At 43.6% G+C, this 24,947-nt stretch overlaps 1 protein-coding gene across 1 annotated transcript in view; it reads right to left on the reverse strand.

Annotated features, from left to right (window-relative positions):
- Nucleotides 1–14,936: 14,936 nt before the first annotated feature.
- The window catches only part of LOC117346283 (vomeronasal type-2 receptor 26-like), a 50,799-nt gene continuing 40,788 nt past the window's right edge, over nucleotides 14,937–24,947 (reverse strand). Inside the window, exon 6 of the mRNA XM_033915684.1 lies at nucleotides 14,937–15,823. Within this exon, the coding sequence (XP_033771575.1) occupies nucleotides 14,937–15,823 (887 nt within the window). The remainder of the gene's footprint in view (nucleotides 15,824–24,947) is intronic.

Raw genomic sequence — 24,947 nt, forward strand, 5'->3', positions numbered from 1 at the left:
TTTCAAGAGGCTCTGCTCAGACAAATGGTGACGGAACCCACAAGGGAAAAAGCGATATTGGATCTGGTCCTCACAAATGGAGAGAGTATCTCTAATGTTCGAGTGGGTGCTCACCTGGGTAGTAGCGATCATCAAACGGTTTGGTTTGATATAACGGCTAAAGTGGAGAGCGGCCGCACGATACTTAAAGTCCTAGATTTCAAACGTACGGACTTTAATGCAATGGGAAAGTACCTGAAGAAAGAGCTGTTAGGATGGGAGGACATAAGAGAAGTGGAAAGACAGTGGTCTAAGCTGAAAGGAGCGATAAAAATGGCTACGGACATTTATGTGAAGAAAATCAATAAAAACAAGAGAAAAAGGAAGCCGATATGGTTCTCCAACCTAGTGGCTGAGAAAATAAAGGCGAAAGAGTTGGCGTTCATGAAATATAAAAAAACCCAAGAAGAGGAGAGCAGAAAGGACTACAGGGTGAAATTGAAAGAAGCCAAGAGAGAAATACGTTTGGCGAAGGCACAGGCGGAAGAACAAATGGCTAAAAATGTAAAAAAGGGAGATAAAAATTTTTTCAGATATATTAGTGAAAGGAGGAAGATAAAAAATGGAATTGCTAGGCTAAAAGATGCTGGGAACAAATATGTGGAGAGTGATGAGGAGAAAGCAAATGTGCTAAACAAATACTTCTGTTCTGTGTTCACAGAAGAAAATCCTGGAGAAGGACCGAGATTGTCCGGCAAAGTTACACGAGAAAATGGAGTAGATTCTGCGCCGTTCACGGAGGAGGGTGTTTATGAGCAACTTGAAAAACTGAAGGTGGACAAAGCGATGGGACCAGACGGGATCCATCCCAGGATACTAAGGGAACTCAGAGAGGTTCTGGCGAGTCCTATTAAAGACTTGTTCAACAAATCTCTGGAGACGGGAGTGATTCCTGGGGATTGGAGGAGAGCGGATGTGGTCCCTATTCATAAAAGTGGTCACAAGGATGAAGCAGGAAACTACAGGCCGGTGAGCCTCACTTCAGTTGTTGGAAAAATAATGGAAGTGTTGCTGAAAGAAAGGATAGTATATTTTCTTGAATCTAATGGGTTACAGGATCCGAGGCAACATGGCTTTACAAAAGGTAAATCGTGCCAAACGAACCTGATTGAATTTTTTGATTGGGTGACCAGAGAGCTGGATCGAGGACATATGCTAGATGTAATTTACTTGGATTTCAGCAAAGCCTTTGATACAGTTCCTCATAGGAGGCTGTTGAACAAACTTGAAGGGCTGAAGTTAGGACCCAAAGTGGTGAACTGGGTCAGAAACTGGCTGTCGGACAGACGCCAGAGGGTGGTGGTTAATGGAAGTCTCTCGAAGGAAGAAAAGGTGACTAGTGGAGTCCCTCAGGGTTCGGTGCTGGGGCCAATCCTGTTCAATATGTATGTAAGTGACATTGCTGAAGGGTTAGAAGGAAAAGTGTGCCTTTTTGCAGATGATACCAAGATTTGTAACAGAGTAGACACCGTAGAGGGAGTGGAAAATATGAAAAAGGATCTGCAAAAGTTAGAGGAATGGTCTAATGCCTGGCAACTAAAATTCAATGCAAAGAAATGCAGAGTAATGCATTTGGGGATTAATAATAGGAAGGAACCGTATATGCTGGGAGGAGAGAAGCTGATATGCACGGACGGGGAGAGGGACCTTGGGGTGATAGTGTCCGAAGATCTAAAGGCGAAAAAACAGTGTGACAAGGCAGTGGCTGCTGCCAGAAGGATTCTGGGCTGTATAAAGAGAGGAGTAGTCAGTAGAAGGAAGAAGGTGTTGATGCCCCTGTACAGGTCATTGGTGAGGCCCCACTTGGAGTATTGTGTTCAGTTTTGGAGACCGTATCTGGCGAAAGACGTAAGAAGACTTGAGGCGGTCCAGAGGAGGGCGACGAAAATGATAGGAGGCTTGCGCCAGAAGACGTATGAGGAGAGACTGGAAGCCCTGAATATGTATACCCTAGAGGAAAGGAGAGACAGGGGAGATATGATTCAGACGTTCAAATACTTAAAGGGTATTAACGTAGAACAAAATCTTTTCCAGAGAAAGGAAAATGGTAAAACCAGAGGACATAATTTGAGGTTGAGGGGTGGTAGATTCAGGGGCAATGTTAGGAAATTCTACTTTACGGAGAGGGTGGTGGATGCCTGGAATGCGCTCCCGAGAGAGGTGGTGGAGAGTAAAACTGTGACTGAGTTCAAAGAAGCGTGGGATGAACACAGAAGATTTAGAATCAGAAAATAATATTAAAGATTGAACTAGGCCAGTTACTGGGCAGACTTGTACGGTCTGTGTCTGTGCATGGCCGTTTGGAGGAGGATGGGCAGGGGAGGGCTTCAATGGCTGGGAGGGTGTAGATGGGCTGGAGTAAGTCTTAACAGAGATTTCGGCAGTTGGAACCCAAGCACAGTACCAGGAAAAGCTTTGGATTCTCGCCCAGAAATAGCTAAGAAGAAAAAAAAAAAAAAATTTAAATTGAATCAGGTTGGGCAGACTGGATGGACCATTCGGGTCTTTATCTGCCGTCATCTACTATGTTACTATGTTACTATGAGCCATTTGGCAACTGAACCAAAATAGTGTCTTGGATGCATTAATGAAGCTTCCCAAACGTTAGGACTCGGTCATTGCAAAGCAGGGAGACTATATTGAAGGATTGTAAAAAAATACATGAAAAAAATAAAACATGTAAGTTTAAAAAAATAGTGTGCATTATTTATGAAATGACCCTTGTACATATGGGCATGTCAATCAGCAAAACCGTGTAAAGCATTACCAACTAATTTTAACCAACAATCTAATTTTAAATGTTTCAAAAAAGACCTAAAGACCTATCTTTTTCAAGAATTTATTACGAATGATTCTAACTATTGTAATACTTGTTTTTAATTTGTTTCACAATAATCTATATACAGTGGTGCCTCACACAACGAACTTAATTGGTTCCAGGAGCAAGTTTGTTATGTGAAACGTTCGTTATGTGAAACGCGTTTTCCCATAGGAATACATGTAAAAAAAAATAATTCGTTCTGCAGCATAAAATATGCTAAGATGACATAAAAAAGATAAATTTTTTGTTATTATTTTTATTTAGATACATCTAAAAACATACATCTCCCTGTCCTTTTACTTCCACTATCTTCCTATCCCATCTCTATTCCCTTTTGTCCCTCTCCCCATGATCAATCATCTCACCACCTCTCTCTGCCCTCACCCTCAGGGTTCAAGATTGCTTCCACTCTTTTTCCTGTTGTTCTCTCTGCCTGTCACCCTATGATTTAGCATCCCTTCTGCCCTTGTCCAATATTTCCCCTTCTCTCCCTCCCTCTCATCCCCTGCTCCAACATGTGCTTTCAGCGGCCTTCTCCCCCCTTAAGCGTCTTTTCTTCTCCACTCCACCTTTCCTCCCTCCCTGCCTCCACCTTTGTGGCGCTTTTGCACCCGACCGACAACAGAACAGGCCCGGTCGGACAAATCTCCCTGTCCTGTAGCCGCGAATCTAAATTACCTTCTTACAGCAGCTGGATTATTGAAGCTGCTGTAAGAGGTAATTTAGATTCGCGGCTACAGGGCAGGGAGGTTTGTTGGCCGGGCCTGTTGTCGGTCGATCGGGGGACCTGACCAGCTGTGCACATTCTTCGGGGCGGACCGCCCCCTCCCCCCTCTTTCGTTCGCCATTGCCTTCTTCCTACCTGCCTTGCCGCAGCCGCACACAGCCGACCGGAAGTCTTCCTGATGTCAGCGCTGACGTCGGAGGAAGGGAGGGCTTTGCTTAAGCCCTCCCTCCGACGTCAGCGCTGACATCGGGAAGATTTACGTTCGGCTGTGTGCTGCGACAGGGCAGGTAAGGAGAAGGAGACTACCCTCGACCAACCCCGCTGCGATCCAACCCCGCAGGAACCCCGGAAGGATGCAGCTCGGGCGACTTCGTTGTGTGAAACGAAGTACGTTATACGGATCACGACATAAAGTTCGTTGTGCGCAGCGTCCGCTGTGCGAGGCGGCCGTTATGCGAGGCACCACTGTATATATAATCGGAGGTATGTATGTGTGTATGTGTCTGTGTATGTGCCGCGATCAAACAAAAACGGCTTGACCGATTTGAACAAAACTTGGTATCCAGATCCCTCACTACCTGGGATGATATGTTCTGGGGGTCTTGCGGCCCATCTGCACACGTGGGCGGAGCTACAAACATAAATTCAGATTTCACCCATTCATGTCAATGGAAAAAATGTAAAAAGCTGCCATTCTCACAGTTATTCAAAAACGGCTTGACCGATTTGAATGAAACTTGGTATGCAGATCCCTCACTACCTGGGGTGATATGTTCTGGGGGTCTCGCGGCCCACCTGCACACGTGGGCGGAGCTAAAAACAGAAAATCAGATTTCACCCATTCATGTCATTGGAAAAAATGTAAAAAGCTGCCATTCTCACTGTAATTCAAAAACGGCTTGACCGATTTGAACGAAACTTGGTATGCAGATCCCTCACTACCTGGGGTGATATGTTCTGGGGGGTCTCGCGGTCCAGCTGCACACGTGGGCGGAGCTACAAACAGAAAATCAGATTTCACCCATTCATGTCAATGGAAAAAATGTAAAAAGCTGCCATTCTCACAGTAATTCAAAAACGGCTTGACCGATTTGAACGAAACTTGGTATGAAGATCCCTCACTACCTGGGTTGATATGTTCTGGGGGTCTCGCGGCCCACCTGCACACGTAGGCGGAGCTACAAACAGAAAATCAGATTTCACCCATTCATGTCAATGGAAAAAATGTAAAAAGCTGCCATTCTCACAGTAATTCAAAAACAGCTTGACCGATTTGAACGAAACTTGGTATGCAGATCCCTCACTACCTGGGGTGATATGTTCTGGGGGTCTCGCGGCCCACAACTCTATGTTGCTTGCTCAAGGCTGGGTTCACCCAAGAATTTATATGTTCTTGCTCCAGGAGGTGAAACTAAAAATGTTGTTTATAATCACGTTTTGCGTTAGTTGTATTGTATTCATTTTGTCAAATATTTCACATTATAATTTGAATATTGTACTTTTTATTAAGCTGTAAAAAAATAATTTCATTCACCACTATAAAGTATCTTTATTTGAATCCATTTACAGTGTTATTGCTATAATTAAATACCCGTGCAACGCCGGGGCATCAGCTAGTTGTTCATATAAGCCGCTGTGAACTTCATGGAAGTATTTGCAGTATACATTGATGGAACTAAGGCCAGTACTGGGCAGGCTTGCATGGCTTGTGTCCCTTATATGGACATTCAGTTGAGGATGGCTGGGATGCTACTAAATCTCCCATCCACAAAAGATCTTCACTACAAATGAGTTTTCCACTCCATGCTTACCTTTCTAGGAGTAAAAACTTGGAATGGTCCTACAGAAATGACCAGAACTGAACCTTGCCATATCATCTTCCAAAGAAAACTGAAAACCCATCTGTTCAACAATTAATCTCCTTTCCCCTCTCCTCTCCTTTTTTCCTCCCCTTTCCCCTTCCCTCCCACCTCCACTCCCCCCTGAATCTCAATTGTCTCTTCATGTGACCCCCCTGACATCAAAGCCAGTCCAGAACAACTTCCAAAAGCTTCCCCATGCTGCTGACTCCTGATTCTGTATAAGCTTGGGCCAGATACCTCAAAAAATTGTGGCCTACTGGAGCTTTAGACTTGAACTGAGCAGGTGCAACTCTTGCACCTGCTCAGATGCAAACAAGGACTAGGCTGTATTCCTGGCCTTTCCTGGCTGTCTTTGTCCAGCCAGCCCTCACACTTCATTGTGCCTGCCATTACTCTGCCTCCCAGGACCCCCCGGGATAAACACTGATCATAAAACAGGTCCCAATGTACCCTTGTGTGCCTGGGCCAGACCCCAAAAATGCCCCAAGATATCCATGAGCTCTGAAGAACTGCCAGACATCCTAGAAACCCCATAGGAGCTTCAGAAGTCTTGAGACCCGGTCATGGAGGAAAAACTTATTTTTTTTTCATTAAAACCAAATCTTGTTTACATATTGTGGTATTCAGCCTATGCCTGCTAGGTCTGGTCCCAGAGCAGTCCAGAAACCTAGAACATAAGCACTAGAAACAGCTCATTTTAAACCCCAAACTAACAATTTTGGGGACTTTTCTTCTTTGGCCTCTAGCGGGAGCAGGAGAGCAAATTACCCTGTTCCGCAACTCTCATACAGTTCTAGTGTAGTTCCCAGCAGTTTTGTGTAGGCTGGAAGCAGAACCAGACGGAAAGCCTTGTCACCTGAGAGTTTAGGGCGTGGCTGCAGGCTATTACACCAGAGAGCAGAACTGCTAGAGAGGCAGAAGGAGAAACAGGAACAACAAGGAAGGCAGGGACGCTCAGGGTTGAGAGCTCTGGATAATAGTAAACAGGCTGAATGTCTGGAGCTGACAGAGTCTGGTCCGGAGCCACCAACTTAATGCCTCAGGATTTTAGGCCATGGAGCTAGAGCCGTATCTAGAGCCACTGAATGGAGTCCTGCCAATGGAAGTTTGTTGTACTGAAGGCAAGTGAATTAAACTGCCTAAATGTTTAACCTGGATATTGTTTGGCAAAGCTTACTAAATTCCTTTTGCTGAGTAACCATGAAGAAGTTGTGGTGCTTGGGAGCACCTATAAGAACTTTAAAGTACTGTTTTTGAATTTTGTGGGATTTTGTTTTCTTCCCCTAGGTGGGGGGAAGGGCTGTTACTAGTCCCAGGAGTGGGAACTGCTCCGTGCCTTCTGTGTTGGATTTGAGGGCATATCATTTGCGAATTGTGACCACACAGAGCACATACCTTGGCCAGCAAGTCAGATGCTGGGGCCTAGTGCAGTAGCACTAGTGCAGGCTGAGGTAGTGATATCAGCCCAAAAGACTGTTTTTTAAATGTTTGGAAGTTTTGAATAAGGATTCAAAACTTCCAAACATTAAGGAATTGGCTGGAAACCCAGAGGCAGCTTTGAAAAGCTTCAACTATGAGGTTTTTAAAAAAAACAATTTGATTGTTTCCACTACTGAGGGACCCAAGGAAAAGGGTTTCCAATAACTTTATTGACTGGCCCTAATCCAGAGACTGATGGGGAAATACAGTTTGTTTGCTTTGGACTATGCTTTATATTTTTGAACATCCTGACAAGATTGTTTTTTTTACTCTCAATGTGGAACTGTTGAACTCTAGGCAAGCTGATTGGTGTGAATGTTTTTTTTCTTCTTTTATTTTTGTGTATAAACCCAGAACCTGCTTGATGCAGTATACTTACCTGGTGTGGTGTTCTCTTATGTGGCCTTTTTCTTTCCTTGTGCAGCCCGTAGCGGCTCACAAGAGTTTTCATTTGTTACTGGTGCCCTAGGACCCATTGCCCTGAGGCTGCTGGTGACAATATGTAATATAGATGCATCCCAAGGTCTGTTTTTGTTCCGAGGATAGAAGTGAGCACTAAGCCGAAACCACAACCAAACATACTAGTTATGGATAATGTGACCGTATGTCCCATTTTGAATGGGACCATCCAATTTTTAGATCACCTGTCCCGTTGTACCCACACACAGCTTCGGTATACCTAAATGTCCCATTTTCAGAGATAGCATACCGAAGCTGTGCATGGGAACAATGGGACAGGCAATTTCTTCCCCTCCCTCCCTGCCACACCAAATTCAGCCTCCCTATCTGCCTCCCTCCCTCCAGCGCCGAAGCCTGGCCTACCGCCCGCTGCTGCTTCCCACCTGCTGCCCACTGCAACTGAAGGAAAAGAAGGTCCAGGTGCTGGCCCACTAACCTTCTTCCCAACGTCAATTCTGAAGTCAGAGAGGAAGTTCTGGGCCAGCCAGGCAGCAATTGGCTTGCCTGGAACTTCCTCTCCAACGTCTGAATTGATGTCGGGAAGGAGGCATATGGGCCGGCGCCTGGACTTTCCTTTCCTTCAGTTGCAGCAGCGGTGGGCAGGAAGCAGAAACGGGAGCCAGTCCAGGGGCAGGGGGTTGAATCAGTGGTAGGCCAGGCTTTGGCATGGCAGGGAGGGGGGTAGCTTGGTTGGCTTCTGGGAAGGGGGTGGGGCAAAGGCTAAAAGGCAGTGAGGGCGATAAAGGAAGGCCCATGTGCCTAAGGCCCCACCCACAGGAGGGACCTAAGGCTCCCGGGCCTATTCTAGATGGCCCAGGCGCCTCAGGCCCCACCTGTGGGCGGGGTTTCAGCCGCCTGGGCCAATCCGGCCCCATGCTGGAGCTGGCTGGCCGGACGGGCGGGCTTGGCACCCGTCCGTCCAGCCAACATTTACAAGGTGGGATTGGGGGTGGGGAGGTGGTCGCGGGTCAGCACGTATTTGGTCTTGGAGGATGAGATGTACAATGTCTGCATCTATGAGACAAACGTGGTTTTTGTTGCTGCATAGAGCTTTCTGGACCCCTGTTCGTTTAAAAAAATTGGATAGCTCTAAATCTGATAAATGCTGGCATTGCCATCTTGAAGCAGGGACTTTAGATCATTTGTTATTCTATTGTCCATATATATTAGAATTTTGGAAATCAATCTGGAATCAAATTAATTCCCTATTAGAAAATCATCTGGCATTATCATATGACACAGTTTTATTTGGTATAGAAATGAGGGCTATGAAACAAATCTCATCTAATAATAACAAGTTATTGCTAATTTTAACTGGGGTTGCCATTCAACAGATCACTTACAATTGGAAGAATTGGAATAGACTTAATTATTGTTTTTGGTGGAACTCTGTATGCCATATATATAAAATGGAAAGGACACTAGCTGTCCAAAAAGGAAATTATAACAAATTTCAAGATGTGTGGAGGCCTTTAATAGATTATTGTTAAGATTAAAAATATTCTTCCCTGTATAAAAATTTTAAGACATTAAGGGGGGAGGGGAGTGGGTATTTTTGATTATAATTGAAACAAATCATTTTATAAATAAGGGAGGGGGTAATATTTTATATTATGATAATCAATTATAGGATTTCAAGTGTATTTGAATGCTTAATTGATAAATGTCAAAATTGTACTTGATTTAAGATTTGAAATGAATAAAGATATTTTTAAAAAAAATAATATATTCAGGGCACAATTTGGATATTTGAGGCTAGACCTGTTTTAATAACAAGCAAGTGCCAGAAAGGTACCCTAACTGACTAGGTGACTACTGGAGGGATGTAAACATGAACTCCTGCTCCACTCCCCTAGTGGTCACTGACCCCTGCCACTCCCACAAAGATATGAATGAAACAATACATACCTGCCTTCATATGTTATGGCCAGTCATAGTAGAGTAGCCTATTGGGCGGTGTAGTCAACCATAGAGATAGAGACTTGGGCCCATATCCCACAATAACTATTACACTTATGGTGGAATATGTGAGCCTTCAAAAACCCATCTCCAAATCTCACTGTACCTACATATAAGATGTATATCTGGGATGAGATGTGTATCAGTGAACTTTTATGTGAAGTTCACTGCAATACTTCTTAAGGTGCCCACTGCTCTGCTGGGATGTCTGTATGGCCAATCTAGTAAAAATGCTGGCCCTTCCTACATCCCAATGGCTTATTCTGTGTTTTTATTTTGGACATAATTTTTTTCAAAAATGGTTCTGAAAAATGGGGCCAGTTTCGAAAATAAAAAACCAAGATCAAAGTTTTGTTGTTTTGAAAATAGGCATGCTTGTTCCTGGATTCTGTGTGTCTAAACTTGGATTTGTCATATTGAAAATGGCCCTTTATGGAGCTTTGTATGCTGGGTTAAAAATAGCCTCAATTGCGCATAAGGTAACATATCGGAGTGCAGCAAGCCTCCTGTAAGCGATCATAGGAAACCATAGCTCTCTCCTCCCACACCTCTCCCACTGTGCGCAGTCCTGCCCAAACCCACTGATAATAGATGGGATTCTCCCCCCCCCCCAGGCCAAAATTACATAAAAGGCTAATCGGAGTCTGAGCAAAATATAAATGTTCCGGAAACATTTTACTATGTAACTTACACCAGGCTGAAAAAATGACCCGTAGGAAAGGATTTTTCACCATAAGATGAGATCATAAGATCCAGATCAGAGCCCATGGGAGTCTCCACAACGAGATATCCTTCAAAAAAGCCTGCTCCTCCCCCAAGCCATTAAACACCCAAACCAAGACCAGGGCCAGGACACCCTGAAAGTGATTATAAAAAGTATTGGTAAAACCATCAAGCCCCGGCCAGGTCCCCACCGGGAGGGACGCTATCGTTCCCTGCACCTCTTCCAAAGTCACTGGAAGAGACAACTGATCCGCCTCCCCCTCCCTAAGAGAGGTTAGTGCCACCTATGCCAGATAATCTCGAAGTTCCACTGGGGTAGCCGATGCCCCCCCTCTAATACAGCTGACAATAATAGTCCCGAAATTCCAGGCCTATCTCCCTAGTTGCCTGCACAACCCATCCCTCCCCCGTCTTAATAGAGGGAATAAAATTCCGCCACATCTGTTTCTTAAGCTTATGTGCCAGGAGACAGCTCGACTTATTGACGAACTCGAAATAACATTGCTTAGTTTTCTCTAAAGCTCGCACTACATCAGCCAACTCCAACGATTTCACATGCACCCGAAGAGCATGCAATCATTCCCTATCCACCGGAAACAACTCGCCACACTTCCCTTGAACTTCTAATTGTGAAATGGCCTCCCAGAAAGGCTGCTCTTCACGCAGTCTAGCACATTTTTCCTGGACAGCCAGCGCAATTATGCGCCCTTGCAGTACTGCCTTTAAGGCCTCCCGGAGCAAACTAAGGTGAATTCCATCAACATTATTGAAGGTTAAGTACTCAACTATATCTTTTTGCAAGCATTCTACATTGGCAGCATCTACCAGCAGACTATCATTGAGTCTCCAAGGCAGCCTCGGTGAAGGAGGAGAAAGAAGTCGCAGAAAGACTCAACATGTTCTTCTCGTCTGTATTTACAAACGAAGACACAACCAACATACCGGAACCTGAACAAATATTCAATGGAAATCAAGCAGAAAAATTAACATCCATGGAAGTGAGCCTTGATGATGTACACAGGCAGATAGAAAAACTTAAAACTGACAAATCCCCGGGTCCGGACGGAATCCATCCCAGGGTTCTGAAGGAATTAAAGGAGGAGATAGCGGAACTACTGCAGCAAATTTGCAACCTATCCTTGAAAACAGGCATGATCCCGGAGGATTGGAAGATAGCCAATGTCACGCCCATCTTTAAAAAGGGATCAAGAGGTGACCCGGGAAACTACAGACCAGTGAGTTTGACTTCGGTTCCGGGGAAACTGACGGAAGCACTGATTAAAGAACACATCGATGAACATCTGGAAAGAAACGAACTTTTGAAAACAACCCAACATGGTTTCTGCAGGGGGAGATCGTGCCTAACGAACTTATTGCACTTCTTCGAAGGAATTAACAAACGGATGGACAGAGGAGACCCCATAGACATCATATACCTTGATTTCCAAAAAGCCTTTGACAAGGTGCCTCACGAACGTCTACTCCGGAAACTGAAGAACCATGGAGTGGACGGAGACGTACATAGATGGATCAGAAACTGGTTGGCGGGTAGGAAACAGAGGGTAGGGGTGAAGGGCCACTACTCGGACTGGATGGGGGTCACGAGTGGTGTTCCGCAGGGCTCAGTGCTCGGGCCGCTGCTATTTAATATATTCATAAATGATCTAGAAACAGGCACGAAGTGTGAGATAATAAAATTTGCGGACGATACAAAACTATTTAGTGGAGCTGGGACTAAAGAGGAATGCGAAGAATTGCAAAGGGACTTGAACAAATTGGGGGAATGGGCGGCGAGATGGCAGATGAAGTTCAACGTTGAGAAATGTAAAGTATTGCATGTTGGAAACAGAAACCCGAGGTACAACTATACGATGGGAGGGATATTATTGAATGAGAGCAACCAAGAAAGGGACTTGGGGGTAATGGTGGACATGACAATGAAGCCGACGGCACAGTGCGCAACAGCTGCTAAGAAAGCAAATAGAATGCTAGGCATAATCAAGAAGGGTATTACAACAAGGACAAAAGAAGTTATCCTGCCATTGTATCGGGCGATGGTGCGCCCGCATCTGGAATACTGCGTCCAATATTGGTCTCCGTACCTTAGGAAGGATATGGCGTTACTCGAGAGGGTTCAGAGGAGAGCGACACGCTTGATAAAAGGGATGGAAAACCTCTCATACGCTGAGAGATTGGAGAAACTGGGTCTCTTTTCCCTGGAGAAGAGGAGACTTAGAGGGGATATGATAGAGACTTATAAGATCATGAAGGGCATAGAGAGAGTAGAGAAGGACAGATTCTTCAAACTTTCGAAAAATAAAAGAACAAGAGGACACTTGGAAAAGTTGAAAGGGGACAGATTTAAAACGAATGCTAGGAAGTTCTTCTTTACCCAACGAGTGGTGGACACCTGGAATGCGCTTCCAGAGGGAGTAATAGGGCAGAGTACAGTACAGGGGTTTAAGAAAGGATTGGACAATTTCCTGCTGGAAAAGGGGATAGAGGGGTATAAATAGAGGATTACTGCACAGGTCCTGGACCTGTTGGGCCGCCGCGTGAGCGGACTGCTGGGCATGATGGACCTCAGGTCTGACCCAGCAGAGGCATTGCTTATGTTCTTATGTTCTTATGTCCTGCCCTCCAAACAGAGAATCACCGGAAAATGGTCAGAAAGTGTGCTACTCTCAATTAAATTTTTTTTTAATTCAAAGATAATTCAATGTTGATAGTTCAATTAACTTAATCCAAATTGTATTAGTTGTACTGAATTGTGAAATTTGATCCAGTCATTGGAGAACGGTCTAGGTGTATTTTGGGAGGGATTAGGGTAGGTCAAGAAATATACATGAATTCCATATTTCAGAAAGGGAATGACTACCTGTTACTGAAGGAGTTAGCGGAGGTCATCCTACTAATCCCTTAGTGGTTTCTGTCCTCCCTGATTGTCCTACTGACAAGGGATATCAAACTCTGTGACAACATGGTGCAATGAAAGTACAATAACCCCTTCATTCTACAACAAAAGAAGAATAGAACAGGTTGAAGCTTGTTTACTCTTTCCAGAAATACAAGGATGAGAGAGCACACAATGAAGCTACTAAGTAGTAAATTTGAAATAAACCAGACACAATATTTCTTCAGTCAAAGTATAATTAAACTCCGTAATTCATTGCCAGAGGTAGTTAAGCAGTTAGTTTAGCAGGATTTAAAAAAATTTGGATAATTTCCTAAATTTATTAAGATGGACTGTTGGGGTTTTTTTTTCTAGAAAAAAACAGCATAAAATCTGTTTTCTCTTTAGGGATCTTCCCATGTATTTGTGACCCAGATTGGCCACTGATGGAAACATGATACTGGTTTTGAGGGATGCTCAGTCTTTTTGAAAATTGTAGCACTTTTGTTCTTACATAGGTTTATAAATGTATGTACCTTTTGTGTGTGTAAATTTAAATAATAATGCCGTTTATGTGTATATATATAAATTTATTCAAATAAAAAGTATCACCAATAACTTTATTAATGGCCATTATATTTTAATTATATTGAAATTGTATTTAATATCTAATTTAGGGCCCCATTTATAAAGCTGTGGCAGACAGGCCGCCATAGTAAATGCACTGAAGTCCATTCAATTCCTATGGGCTTTGCTATGTTTAACACAACACAATCAAAAGAACATATGAATAACCATACAGGGTCAGATTAGTGATCCATCTATCTCAGTATCCTGTTTCTAACAGTTGTCAATTCAGGTCACGAGTAACTGGCAGAAAACCAAATAGTACATAACAACATAAAAATTGCCATACTGAGGGTTCATCAAGACCAGTATCCTTTTTACCACAGTGGGCAACCCAGGTCCCAAGTACTAGCTAGATACCAAGTAATAAAACAGATTTTATGCTACTTTTCCTAAGAATAAGCAATGGATTTGTCCAAGTCATCTCAATAATGTGCAAACAGAATGCTAGGAATGATTAAGACGGGAATCACGAACAGATCGTAGAAGGATATCATGCCGCTGTACCGGGCCATGGTACGCTCTCACCTGGAGTACTGCGTCCAGCACTGGTCTCCGTACATGAAGAAAGACATAGTACTACTCGAAAGGGTCCAAAGAAGAGCGACTAAAATGGTTAAGGGACTGTAGGAGTTGTCATACAGTGAGAGATTAGAAAAACTGGGCCTCTTCTCCCTTGAAGACACAGAGGGGACATGATTGAAACGTTCAAGATAATGAAAGGAATAGACTTAGTAGATAAAGACAGGTTGTTTACCCTTTCCAAGGCAGAGAGAACGAGAGGGCACACTCTAAAGTTAAAAGGGGATAGATTCCGTACAAACGTAAGGAAGTTCTTCTTCACCCAGAGAGTGGTGGAAAACTGGAACACTCCAGGGATTCAAGACAAAGTTAGACAAGTAAGGCTAGTCTCAGTTAGGGCACTGGTCTTTGACCTAAGGGCCGCCGCGGAAGCGGACTGCTGGGCACGATGGACCACTGGTCTGACCCAGCAGCGGCAATTCTTATGTTCTTATTGACTTCCCTTTTAGGAATTTATCTATATCTTTTTAAACCCTGCTAAGCTGACTGATTTCACCACATTCTTCTTCTATATCCAGGTAACCATCATGGGCAACAGCAGCCAAGTACAATGAGATGTTATGCCCTGATTCTATAAAAGACACTATAAAAGGGACCCTTAATTATAATGGTAGCCCATTATAATGAAATTTAGGGAGACCTCAACCAGTGATAAAGTTTCTATGTATAAAAAGGGCATTTACCTTTGACATGTACAATAACTGATTCCTGATAAAAATATTAAATTAATCTATTCTTTGCAAAAATATTAATAATTTCATTTTTTCATAGATATTTTCTGCAGTTCTGTTCAGGTCTTAGCAGAATAATATAGCATTTAGGGAAAAAGATACAGCCCAAAAGTCCAGCACTGGAGGCCAGGATAGCAAATACTTCCACCGCTACCATATATTTGTCCTTAGTGCTCAGATATGTTGGGATGAAAGAGATCCAGACATTGCAAAACACCAGCATGCTGAAAGTGATGTACTTGGCCTCATTGAACCTGTCAGGTAGATTCCTTGCTAGGAAAGCTACAATGAAGCTGATGCCAGCCAAAAATCCCAGGTAACCTAGAACACAGTAAAATGCAACTATTGAACCTTCATTACACTCACTCAATATTGTTCCAAATTCTGATCTCATATTAAGATATGGGAATGGAGGAGCAATGAACAACCAGGCAAGACACACAGCAGTTTGAATAAAGGAACAGAAAAGGACGATAGACAATGATACCCTAGAACCCATCCATTTCTGGAGCTTGCTTCCAGGCTTGGTAGCATGAAAAGCCAGGACTACAGTGATGGTCTTTGCCAATATGGAGGAAAGAGCGATGGAGAACATGATCCCAAAGGCAGTCTGTCGGAGAATACAAGTCAATTTGTTAGGATGGCCAATGAATACCAAAGAGCAGAGGAAGCAGAGCATGAGGGAGATGAGGAGAATATAACTGAGTTCCTGGTTGTTGGCTTTCACTATAGGGGTATCTTTGTAATGAATGAAGATCCCCAAAATGACAACATTAATGAGAAATAAGAAAAGACAAATGAAAGTCAACATTAACCCCAAAGGTTCTTCATAAGATAGGAATGTTATCACTTTTGGGATGCAGGCATCTCTTTTCTGATTGGGCCATTGGTCCTCTGGGCATTTTGTACAGGTGTCCATATCTGAGAAGGAAAAATATTCTCCTATTATCTCATAAATAGCATTAGTTATATGACATCAAATGAACACTTTTTATTATAATAAGGCATGGTTCAAAATGATAATCCATAGAAACATTAAACATATAACAGACAATAAGAATACTGCAAAATAAATCTTGTACCGTATCTCTCTAAGATGTACTTACACTTGAAAAATATTGAAGAAAAGTACCCCAATGCACAAATGAAAAAGCTCAGAGCAGAAAATTATTGCTGCTAGGGTATTCCATCATTAGAGGCATTAACGTTGGAGCCCAACATTTTATTTATTTATTTGAAGGATTTATGTTTAAAGTACTGATGCATAATTTAAGATGAGATACAATATAAATTTAAGTGGTAACAACTATAGGGTGGGGTGAGATGTATAGAGACACAATCATGTTAGAAACAAGACAAGGTGCCTTTATATATTTAGCTAAGTAATATCAGGTCTCAGATTTAGGTTTTAGCTCTATAGCATAATCCTTCATTTCTGCTTAGTGATTTTCCATCACCAATTAGTAGGTGGGATAGGCATCTTTAAACAGACATGTTTTTACTGAGGAATTGAATGACTTAAGGTTAGTTATCAACTGAATTTGTTCTGGGAGCAGGTTCTACCTCAGGGGCCCCTTATACTAAAAGGAGAAATTAGGTCCTTACCTGATCATTTTCTTTCTTTTAGTCCCTCTAAACCAGCACAGAAATGGATGGGCTTACGTCTTCTGCCAGCAGGTAGAGACTGAGACACTAACTTTTGGCTACACTAGAAGTGGGCTGTGCACTCTCTATTACACTCATTCTTTATCGATAGCCAAGCAGAAATCAACAAGGCTGAACAAAAACGAATAACGCCACACTCACATGGAGAAGACAACGGAATAGTTCAAAATCAGACGATGTAACACTGTTGGATACTAATTAGAATAAGAACCTTTTATAACGACCCACAGTTCACCAGCTATAGCATCCAAACCAAATGCCACTGATCTTTAAACTCCCCCAACAGTCAAACACAACCAAAAACTCTTTGCGTAAACACTGAACAAAATTACAGGGTGGCATCTGTGCTGGTCTGGAGGGACTAAAATAATGAAAATTAGCAGATTCTTTTTCACGGAGAGGGTAGTAGGTGCCTAGAATGCCCTCCTGAGGGAAGTGGTGGAGAGGAAAATGCTGATAGAATTCAAAAAAAGTGTGGGATAAACATAGAGGATCTCTAATTAGAAAACAAAGAATATAAATTAATGAGCTTAGGCCAGTACTGGTCAGACTTGCAAGGTCTGAGTCCCATATGTGATGAGTTGATGTAGGATTGGGCTGGGGAGGGCTTCAATCGGAACTCCACTAACTTGGAACATGAGGATGTTAATGGCCAGACTTTATGGTAGATATCCTGCAAAGAGGATGGTTGGATAGGCTGGAGTGATCTTGGATGGAAACTTCAGCATTTGGAACCTAGGACAATACCAGGTGGACTTTACAGTCTATGACCCAGAAATATCAAAGAAGAGACAAGTTAATTTAATGTATTTTTAATGAGTATAACTAATGGGCAGACTGTATGGACCGTTCAGGTCTTTATCTGCCATCATTTATTATATTACTATGTTAATTTCTCCTTCTTTAGCATCCCTATAGATTGGCACAGAAACAAATAGAACATACCAAAGCACTACCCATCATGGGTGAGACCCCTGAAGGGCTGCCACAAAAGCATGCTCACCAAACACCATGTCCCAATGCGCTTGAACGTCTATATAGTAGTGTCATACAAAGGAATGGAGAGAAGATCAACCTGCAGCTCTATTAATATCCACTGGAGGTAGAAGATTCAACCCAAGAAGCTGCTTGACCCCGAGTGGAATGAGCTTTGAGAAGTTCCAAAACAGGATTCTATTGAAGAATATATGCTGAAGCAATAGCCTCCTTGATCCAGCGTGCAACGGTAGCCTTGGAAGCACCATCCCCCTTGCGAGGACCTGCAAAGAGGACAAAAAGATGGTCCGACTTATGAAACTTTTGGGTCCACTGAACATAAGAGCGAAGGACCCTACGAGCATCCAACCTGTACAACTGCCTCTGCTCCAACAAGCCCTCCTGACTACCCAAGTCTGGGAGGACTGCAGACTGGTTAACGTGAAATGGCAAAACCAACTTCAGAAGAAAGGAGGGAGCCATCCGCAGCACGACCTTCTCTCTAGAGAACTCCAGGAAGGGAGGCCTACATGAAAAAGCCTGCAGTTTCAAAATGCATCTTGTGGAAGTAATGGCCACTAAGAAAACCACCTTAACAGTAAGGTCCTTCAATATACAGGCCCTGTGGGCTTAAACGGAGGACGAACGAGAATGGAGAGAACTAAATTGAGATCCCAAGCAGGAACAAACTGGAGGCCACAGCAATTTGCAGCTCTCAAGAACCAAATCACATCCAAATGAGAGGCCAAACACTTATCACACAAGAGACCATGAAAAGAAGACAAAGCAGCAATCTGCACCCAAAAGGAAGGCCAGGCAAGACCTCACTCCAGGCCATCCTGAAGAAACTCTAGAATGTGAGGCAAAGCAGCTCGAAGAAGAACCATGCCACCCATGGAACACTAGTCCTCAAAAAGATACCAGACACAGACATAAGCCCAAGAGATGGAAAGTCTCTGAGACCCTAAGAGAGTGGAGATCACATTATCTGAATATACCTTCTTCCTTAGGTAAGCCCTTTCAAGAGCCAAACCATAAGACAAAAGGAACCCGGATCGAGCATTGGAATAGGACCCTGAGTCAGAAGATCAGGTGAAAGGGGCAGCGGGAGAGGATCCGCCACTAGCAGATGAACCAGATCCACATACCATAGGTGCCTGGGCCAATCTGGAGTCACCAGGATCATGCAACCCACATACCGGGCAATCCAAAGAACTCTGCCCACTAGAGGCCACAGAGGAAAGACATACAGCAGACCATCCAATGGCTAAGCCTGCACCAGAGCATCCAACCCCTCAGCCTGGCAATCCCTGCACCGACTGAAGAACCTGAGTGCTTTGGCGTTGACACTCATGGCCTTGAGGTCCATGATCAACTGATCCCAAACTTGAACAATGCACTCGAAGACTTCCAGCCCAAGACACCACTTGCCGGGATCTAGCGCATGACGACTTAGAAAATCTGCCTGGACATTGTCCACACCATCAATGTGGAAAGCTGAGATATCCTGAAGATGAGCCTCTGCCCATTCCATGAGCCGAGAGATATCAAGCACCACCAGATGACTCTTGATGCCCCCTGATGATTGACATAGGCCACCACTGTGGCATTTCTCAGAGAACTCGAACTGACATGCCCTCCAGCAAGGACTGGAATTCCAACAATGCTAGTAAAATGGCTCCGGTCTCCAGAACATTGAATGACCAGGACACCACCACTGGTGTCCAGCTACTACTATTACTATTAAATAAATACTCTAAGCTGAGCGACTGAGACATTGAGCTTCCCACCCAAGGAGACTGGTGTCCGTTAGAAGCATTGTCCACTGAGGCTGATCGAGACACTCCCTGAACCAGATTGGAAGACTGGAGGCACCAGGGTAGGCTGCACCAAACTAATCATGTGAGCGGGACCCGAGAGTCCAGATTATGAAACTGTGGCAACCACTGGACCACCTCCAAAGAGGCCACCATAGGTTACTTGAACAATGCACTCGAAGACTTCCAGCTCAAGACACCACTTGCCGGGATCCAGCGCATGACGACTTAGAAAATCTGCCTGGACATTGTCCACATCAGCAATGTGGAAAACTGAGATATCCTGAAGATGAGTCTCTGCCCATTCCGTGAGCTGAGAGGTATCCAGATCCAGCAACTCATCAGAGAACAAATCAGCATCTGCAATTTGCACATCCTGGCCTTTGGAAAGAAAACTCTCCCCAAGCTGGTGTCGAAAAGCATGCCTAGATACTGCAAGTGCGGAGACAGAGCCTTGGCTAGGTTGAACATCCAGTCCAGGAACTGGAGAAACTCAACAACTCAAGCCGTGACCCGTGAACTCTCCTGCAATGACTTCGTCTGAATCAACCAATCGTCCAGATAGGGGTGCACCAGAATGCCCTCCTTGTGCAAGATAGGAGGAAAATCACCTGAGGCTGTGGGCAAAATGGACGCGCTTCCCGCCAAAATTGAGGGAAATGCCGTTGCTAAACTGACACCTGAAATCAAATGCGGCACCGAAGCCAAACTAAACCCTGCTGCTACAGAAACACCACTAGCAGCCACAGCCACAGCCACAGCTTTCAAAGCTAAAAGTGAACAAAGCTATGGGCCCGGCAACAGGAAGAAGAACACAAGCGGTACTGTGCGCCTAAAGAAACCTGACGGTAACTTCGTAGACTCGGACGCAGAGAAAGCAGAACTACTCTATAACTACTTCTGCTCAGTCTTCATCTGCGAAGTGCCAGGGTCCGGACCTCAGCTAAAGTCAAAGGGGTGCTTGAAGGACCCATTCCGGGACTTTGAATTTACCGCGAACAATGTCTACCACGAACTATCAAAGCTAAAAATGAACAAAGCTATGGGCCCGGATAATCTGCACCCCATAATACTTTGGGAATTGAGAGATGTCCTGGCAGAACTGCTAGCTGAGCTTTTCAATCTTTCTCTAAGTAAGGGAAAAGTTCCCTTGGACTGGAAAACTGCCAACGTTATTCCGATCCACAAAAGGGATGCAGGGCAGAGGCCGAAAACTTATGGAAACATTGATCAAAAACAGATTGGACACGATTCTGGATGACGAAGGACTAAGGGATCCCCACCAGCATGGCTTTTCGAAGGGAAGGTCTTGTCAATCCAATCTGATAAACTTCTTCGACTGGGTAACAAAGAAACTGGATAAGGGAGAGTCCCTGGAGATTGTGTATTTAGACTTCAGAGAGGCTTTTGATAGTGTCCCACACCGTAGGTTATTGAAAAAGAAGAACACCATGGGCCTAGGAGAAACACTGACTGCATGGGTAGAAGACTGGCTTAGCGGCAGACTTCAAAGGGTGATGGTAAACGGTATTCCCTCAAAAACGTCGGAAGTGACCAGTGGAGTGCCGCAGGGCTCTGTCTTGGGCCCGATACTATTTAATATCTGCCTCAGGGACTTAGAGGCAAAATTACATTATTCGCCGATGATGCTAAACTATGCAACGTTGTGGGCAGTGCAGCAGAACCCGACAGCGCAACCATGCCCGACACTATGGAGCAGGACCTACTTTTACTGGAACGATGGTCCAGTATTGGCAACTGAATTTTAATGCCAAAAAATGTAAGGTAATGCACCTTGGTAGCGGAAATCCATGCAGAACATACACACTGAATGGTGAAAACCTAACAAGAACTGTAGCAGAATGTGACTTGGGAGTAATCATCCGGGAAGATATGAAAGCTGCCAATCAGATGGAGAAAGCTTCAGCAAAGGCTAGACAAATGCTGGGTTGCATCAGAAGGAGCTTTATTAGCCGAAAACCTGAAGTTATACTGCCATTATACAGATCCATGGTGAGATCTCACCTGGAGTACTGTGTTCAGTTTTGGAGGCCACATTATCTAAAGGATGTAAAGAGAATGGAGTCGATTCAGCGAATGGCCACCAGGATGGTCTCGGAACTTAAAGATCTCCCATATGAAGAACTTTTGAGCAGGCTGTGCTTATATTCTCTCAAAGAGCGCAGAGAAAGGGGGACATGATAGAAACATTCAAATATATCACGGGCCGCATTGAGGTGGAGGAAGAAATCTTTTTTCTTATGGGTCCCACGGCGACAAGAGGGCATCCGCTAAAACTGAGGGGGAGAAGATTTCATGGGGACACCAGAAAATACTTCTTCACTGAAAGGGTAATTGATCGATGGAATGGTCTTCCTCGTCAGGTAATCGAGGTCAGTACAACGCTTGAATTCAAGGGACGATGGGACAGACAGGTGGGAACGCTCCAGAGAAATGCTTAAAAGATGGATTCTCGAGGGAGGGAGGGTTATGAGTGGGCAGACTTGTTGGGCCGCCGGCCCTTTTCTGCCATCATACTCTGTTTCTATATTTCTAAGGGAATCCCCAGCCTCCCCAGCAGTCCACAATCCTGAATCTGCCAGATTGCTGGCATCCAAAGAAACCCCATCGTGAACAACAGGTGAGGCATTGACATCACCAGCGCCTCCCATTGATGAGTGGTGCGCATGCAAAGGGGAGCTGGACACGCTGACACTTGAAGCCAGGTCCCCTTCGAGGCAGCTGGAACATTTTGTTCACCCATCAGCTACATCCAACGCTCGGTGTTCCCATAAACCACACTTCTTCTGCTTCTTTAAAGTGTTCATACTGAACGCGCTAAAAACCTATACACAATAACACCATACAAAATCGGCAGCCTCAGGATCGCTTTATGCTCTGTTTATTTCTTGTATCTTTTCTTTTTAACTTCTCACAGCTAAGCAGCTGTCTCAAGAGAGCAAACCCCACAAGGTACTCTAAATTGTAGTCTGTGCCAGACAGGTGTACAGTTGAGGCTCCTCTAAACACAGAAAATCTGGGGGAGGGACTTGACCCTTTCAAGTGTGGCACCCCTGAGGTCGGTAGGACCTGCAAGAGGATCCCCCAAGCTCTGTCTAGACAACAAAAGGAACAAGATAAATTCCCTAACCAAATCCAACATGCCCTATGGGAGTGGCCAATTGGAATCTTAGTCCACTCCCAGCACATCCCAGAATGCACTGAGAGAGAGGCCTTAAGTGCCTGGGCCAATCAGGGCATTATGCTCTTCCCCGATACATCCCACAATGCACTGGGAAGGGATAGGCCCGCTATTCAGTGAAGGTGGGCCTGCCAACCAGAGGAAGCATCCATCTATCTGGCCAACTTAAAACAAGATACTTTAGGGTCCGGGAGGGATTGGAGGGGTCAGGGGGCATGTCCTTTGGGGGAGTCCAACAGGAGGGAATGGGCATCCCTCATGTCAATGAGAATGAAGTTTAAGTAGTATAAAACTACGATTGTAGAAAAATGCAGTATTTATTATAAGGAAAAGACTGGAGATGTAAAAGCTAATAGCTAAGAGCTCTTTAAATTGGTTCTTGGGCTTTTTGAGATTGACTCAAAAAAACGACCAAATAAGGAAACCATTCCACCTGCTGAAAAATTGGCCGAATTTTTAAAAAATAAAATTAGTGACTTAACTGATTTTATATACTTACTAGGACAAGCAGAAGGTGTTAGGACAGATATGATCTAGGAACAATTTGCTATTCCAGATTGGGATTTTTTTGTAAATTATATTCAAAGTATGTAAAAAAATATTGTTGTTTAGATATCGGCCCTAGGAAAGTATTGAGGAATGCATCATTTACTTTTAGAACCCATCTTTATAAATTGATTATTTTCCAGCTGCAGTCTGGATAATTTGAGAAAAATTTAGGAAGAATTATAATTACACCTATTGTAAAAAATCCTAAGGAATCACTTAATAGTGAAAACAACTATAGACCAGTAGCTAGCATTCCACTGGTTGAAAAAATAAGGAGGGATTGATAAATATGGAATTGGTAAAATATTTGGATAAATTTAATATTTTACATGATAATCAATCTGGGTTTCGATTTGGACATAGCACAGAAATAGTGATAGCATCACTACTAAATCAACTTACTCTTTTGTTTAGCATTGGCACTAGTGCCCTGATCCTGCAGTTGGACTTGAGCAACGCTTTTGATCTAGTGAATCATGATCAGCTATTGAGCTGCTTGGATTCAATTGGGATCAGTGGTAATGTATAAAACTGGTTTAGAGGGTTCTTGGAACAAAAAACATATGAAATGTTTACTGAGGATAACTATTCTTCTTCATGGGTTCTCCTTTTTCTCCATTGTTGTTTAATATTTATTTAGTTCCTCTGGCAAAACAGAAAACATAAAAAATTGGATAAAAACAGAAAAACTTGACTGCCTATTCCTCACTGAAACCTGGTTAACCTCAGACACAGACCCTAGAATAAAAGAAGTATGCCCGCCGGGATACAAAATAACAGTAACCTGCAGAGAAAAAAAAAGAGGAGGAGGACTAGCAATAATAATCAAGAACTCCCTAACTCTAAACATACTTGAAAAAACATCCACTCCGCAAATGGATTTCCTAGCATGTCATCTCAAAAACCCAACACTAAAAAACTCACTAAACTGCATGCTCTGCTACATAACACCAGGAAACTGGACCACAGTGAGACCTGAATTTGAAAACTTCATCTACCAAAACTCATTAACAGCAGAATATAACCTCATCCTAGGAGACCTAAACCTACACCTAGAAGACACAACCTCCACACCAGCAAATAACTGTCTATCCTTCTTCAATGCCTTATCCTTCCAGATCCTAAACCCACAAACCACCCATGAAAAAGGTCATCAACTGGACATTGCTGCATTCATGACTCACCAACCATCCAATCCAGCAATCCAAACTCCTAACGGAACATGGTCCCCATCCCTATGGTCAGACCACTACACATACAACTTCAACATCAATTGGACCAAGACCAAACACACACCTCAATCAAAAAAAACCACATATACCACACGCAAACATATCGACCCAACCATTTTTTGGTCAAATGTAGACGAAACTATCCAAGACTGCGACCCAAAAAACTTCATCTCCCACTGGAAAAATGTGTCCACCAACATCCTTGATGATCTGGCCCCCCTACAAACCAAAACCAGAACCAGCAGGAAATCAGACCAATGGTTTGATAATGAATTACTCCAACTCAAAAGACAGTGTAGAAGATTAGAAAGAAAATGGAGAAAAAAGAACCAAGATCAAACAAAAACCGACTGGAAAAAAAATCAACAAACAATACAAAAATCTACTAAGGGATAAGAGGAAAAGCTACTATACTAATCTCATAGGCACGGAAACCCAAGATTCCAAAAAAATATTCCAAATCCTGAAAGAATTAACAGACACCAAACCATACACTACCACCACGAACACCCCTCCACCATCACCCACCCTCTTAGCAGAACACTTCAAGAACAAAATTACCAACACCAGAGCCACTCTCATCCTTAACCCATCCCATCAAAACC

The sequence above is a fragment of the Geotrypetes seraphini genome, chromosome 12 (assembly GCF_902459505.1).
Source record: "Geotrypetes seraphini chromosome 12, aGeoSer1.1, whole genome shotgun sequence".
NCBI lineage: Eukaryota > Metazoa > Chordata > Amphibia > Gymnophiona > Dermophiidae > Geotrypetes > Geotrypetes seraphini.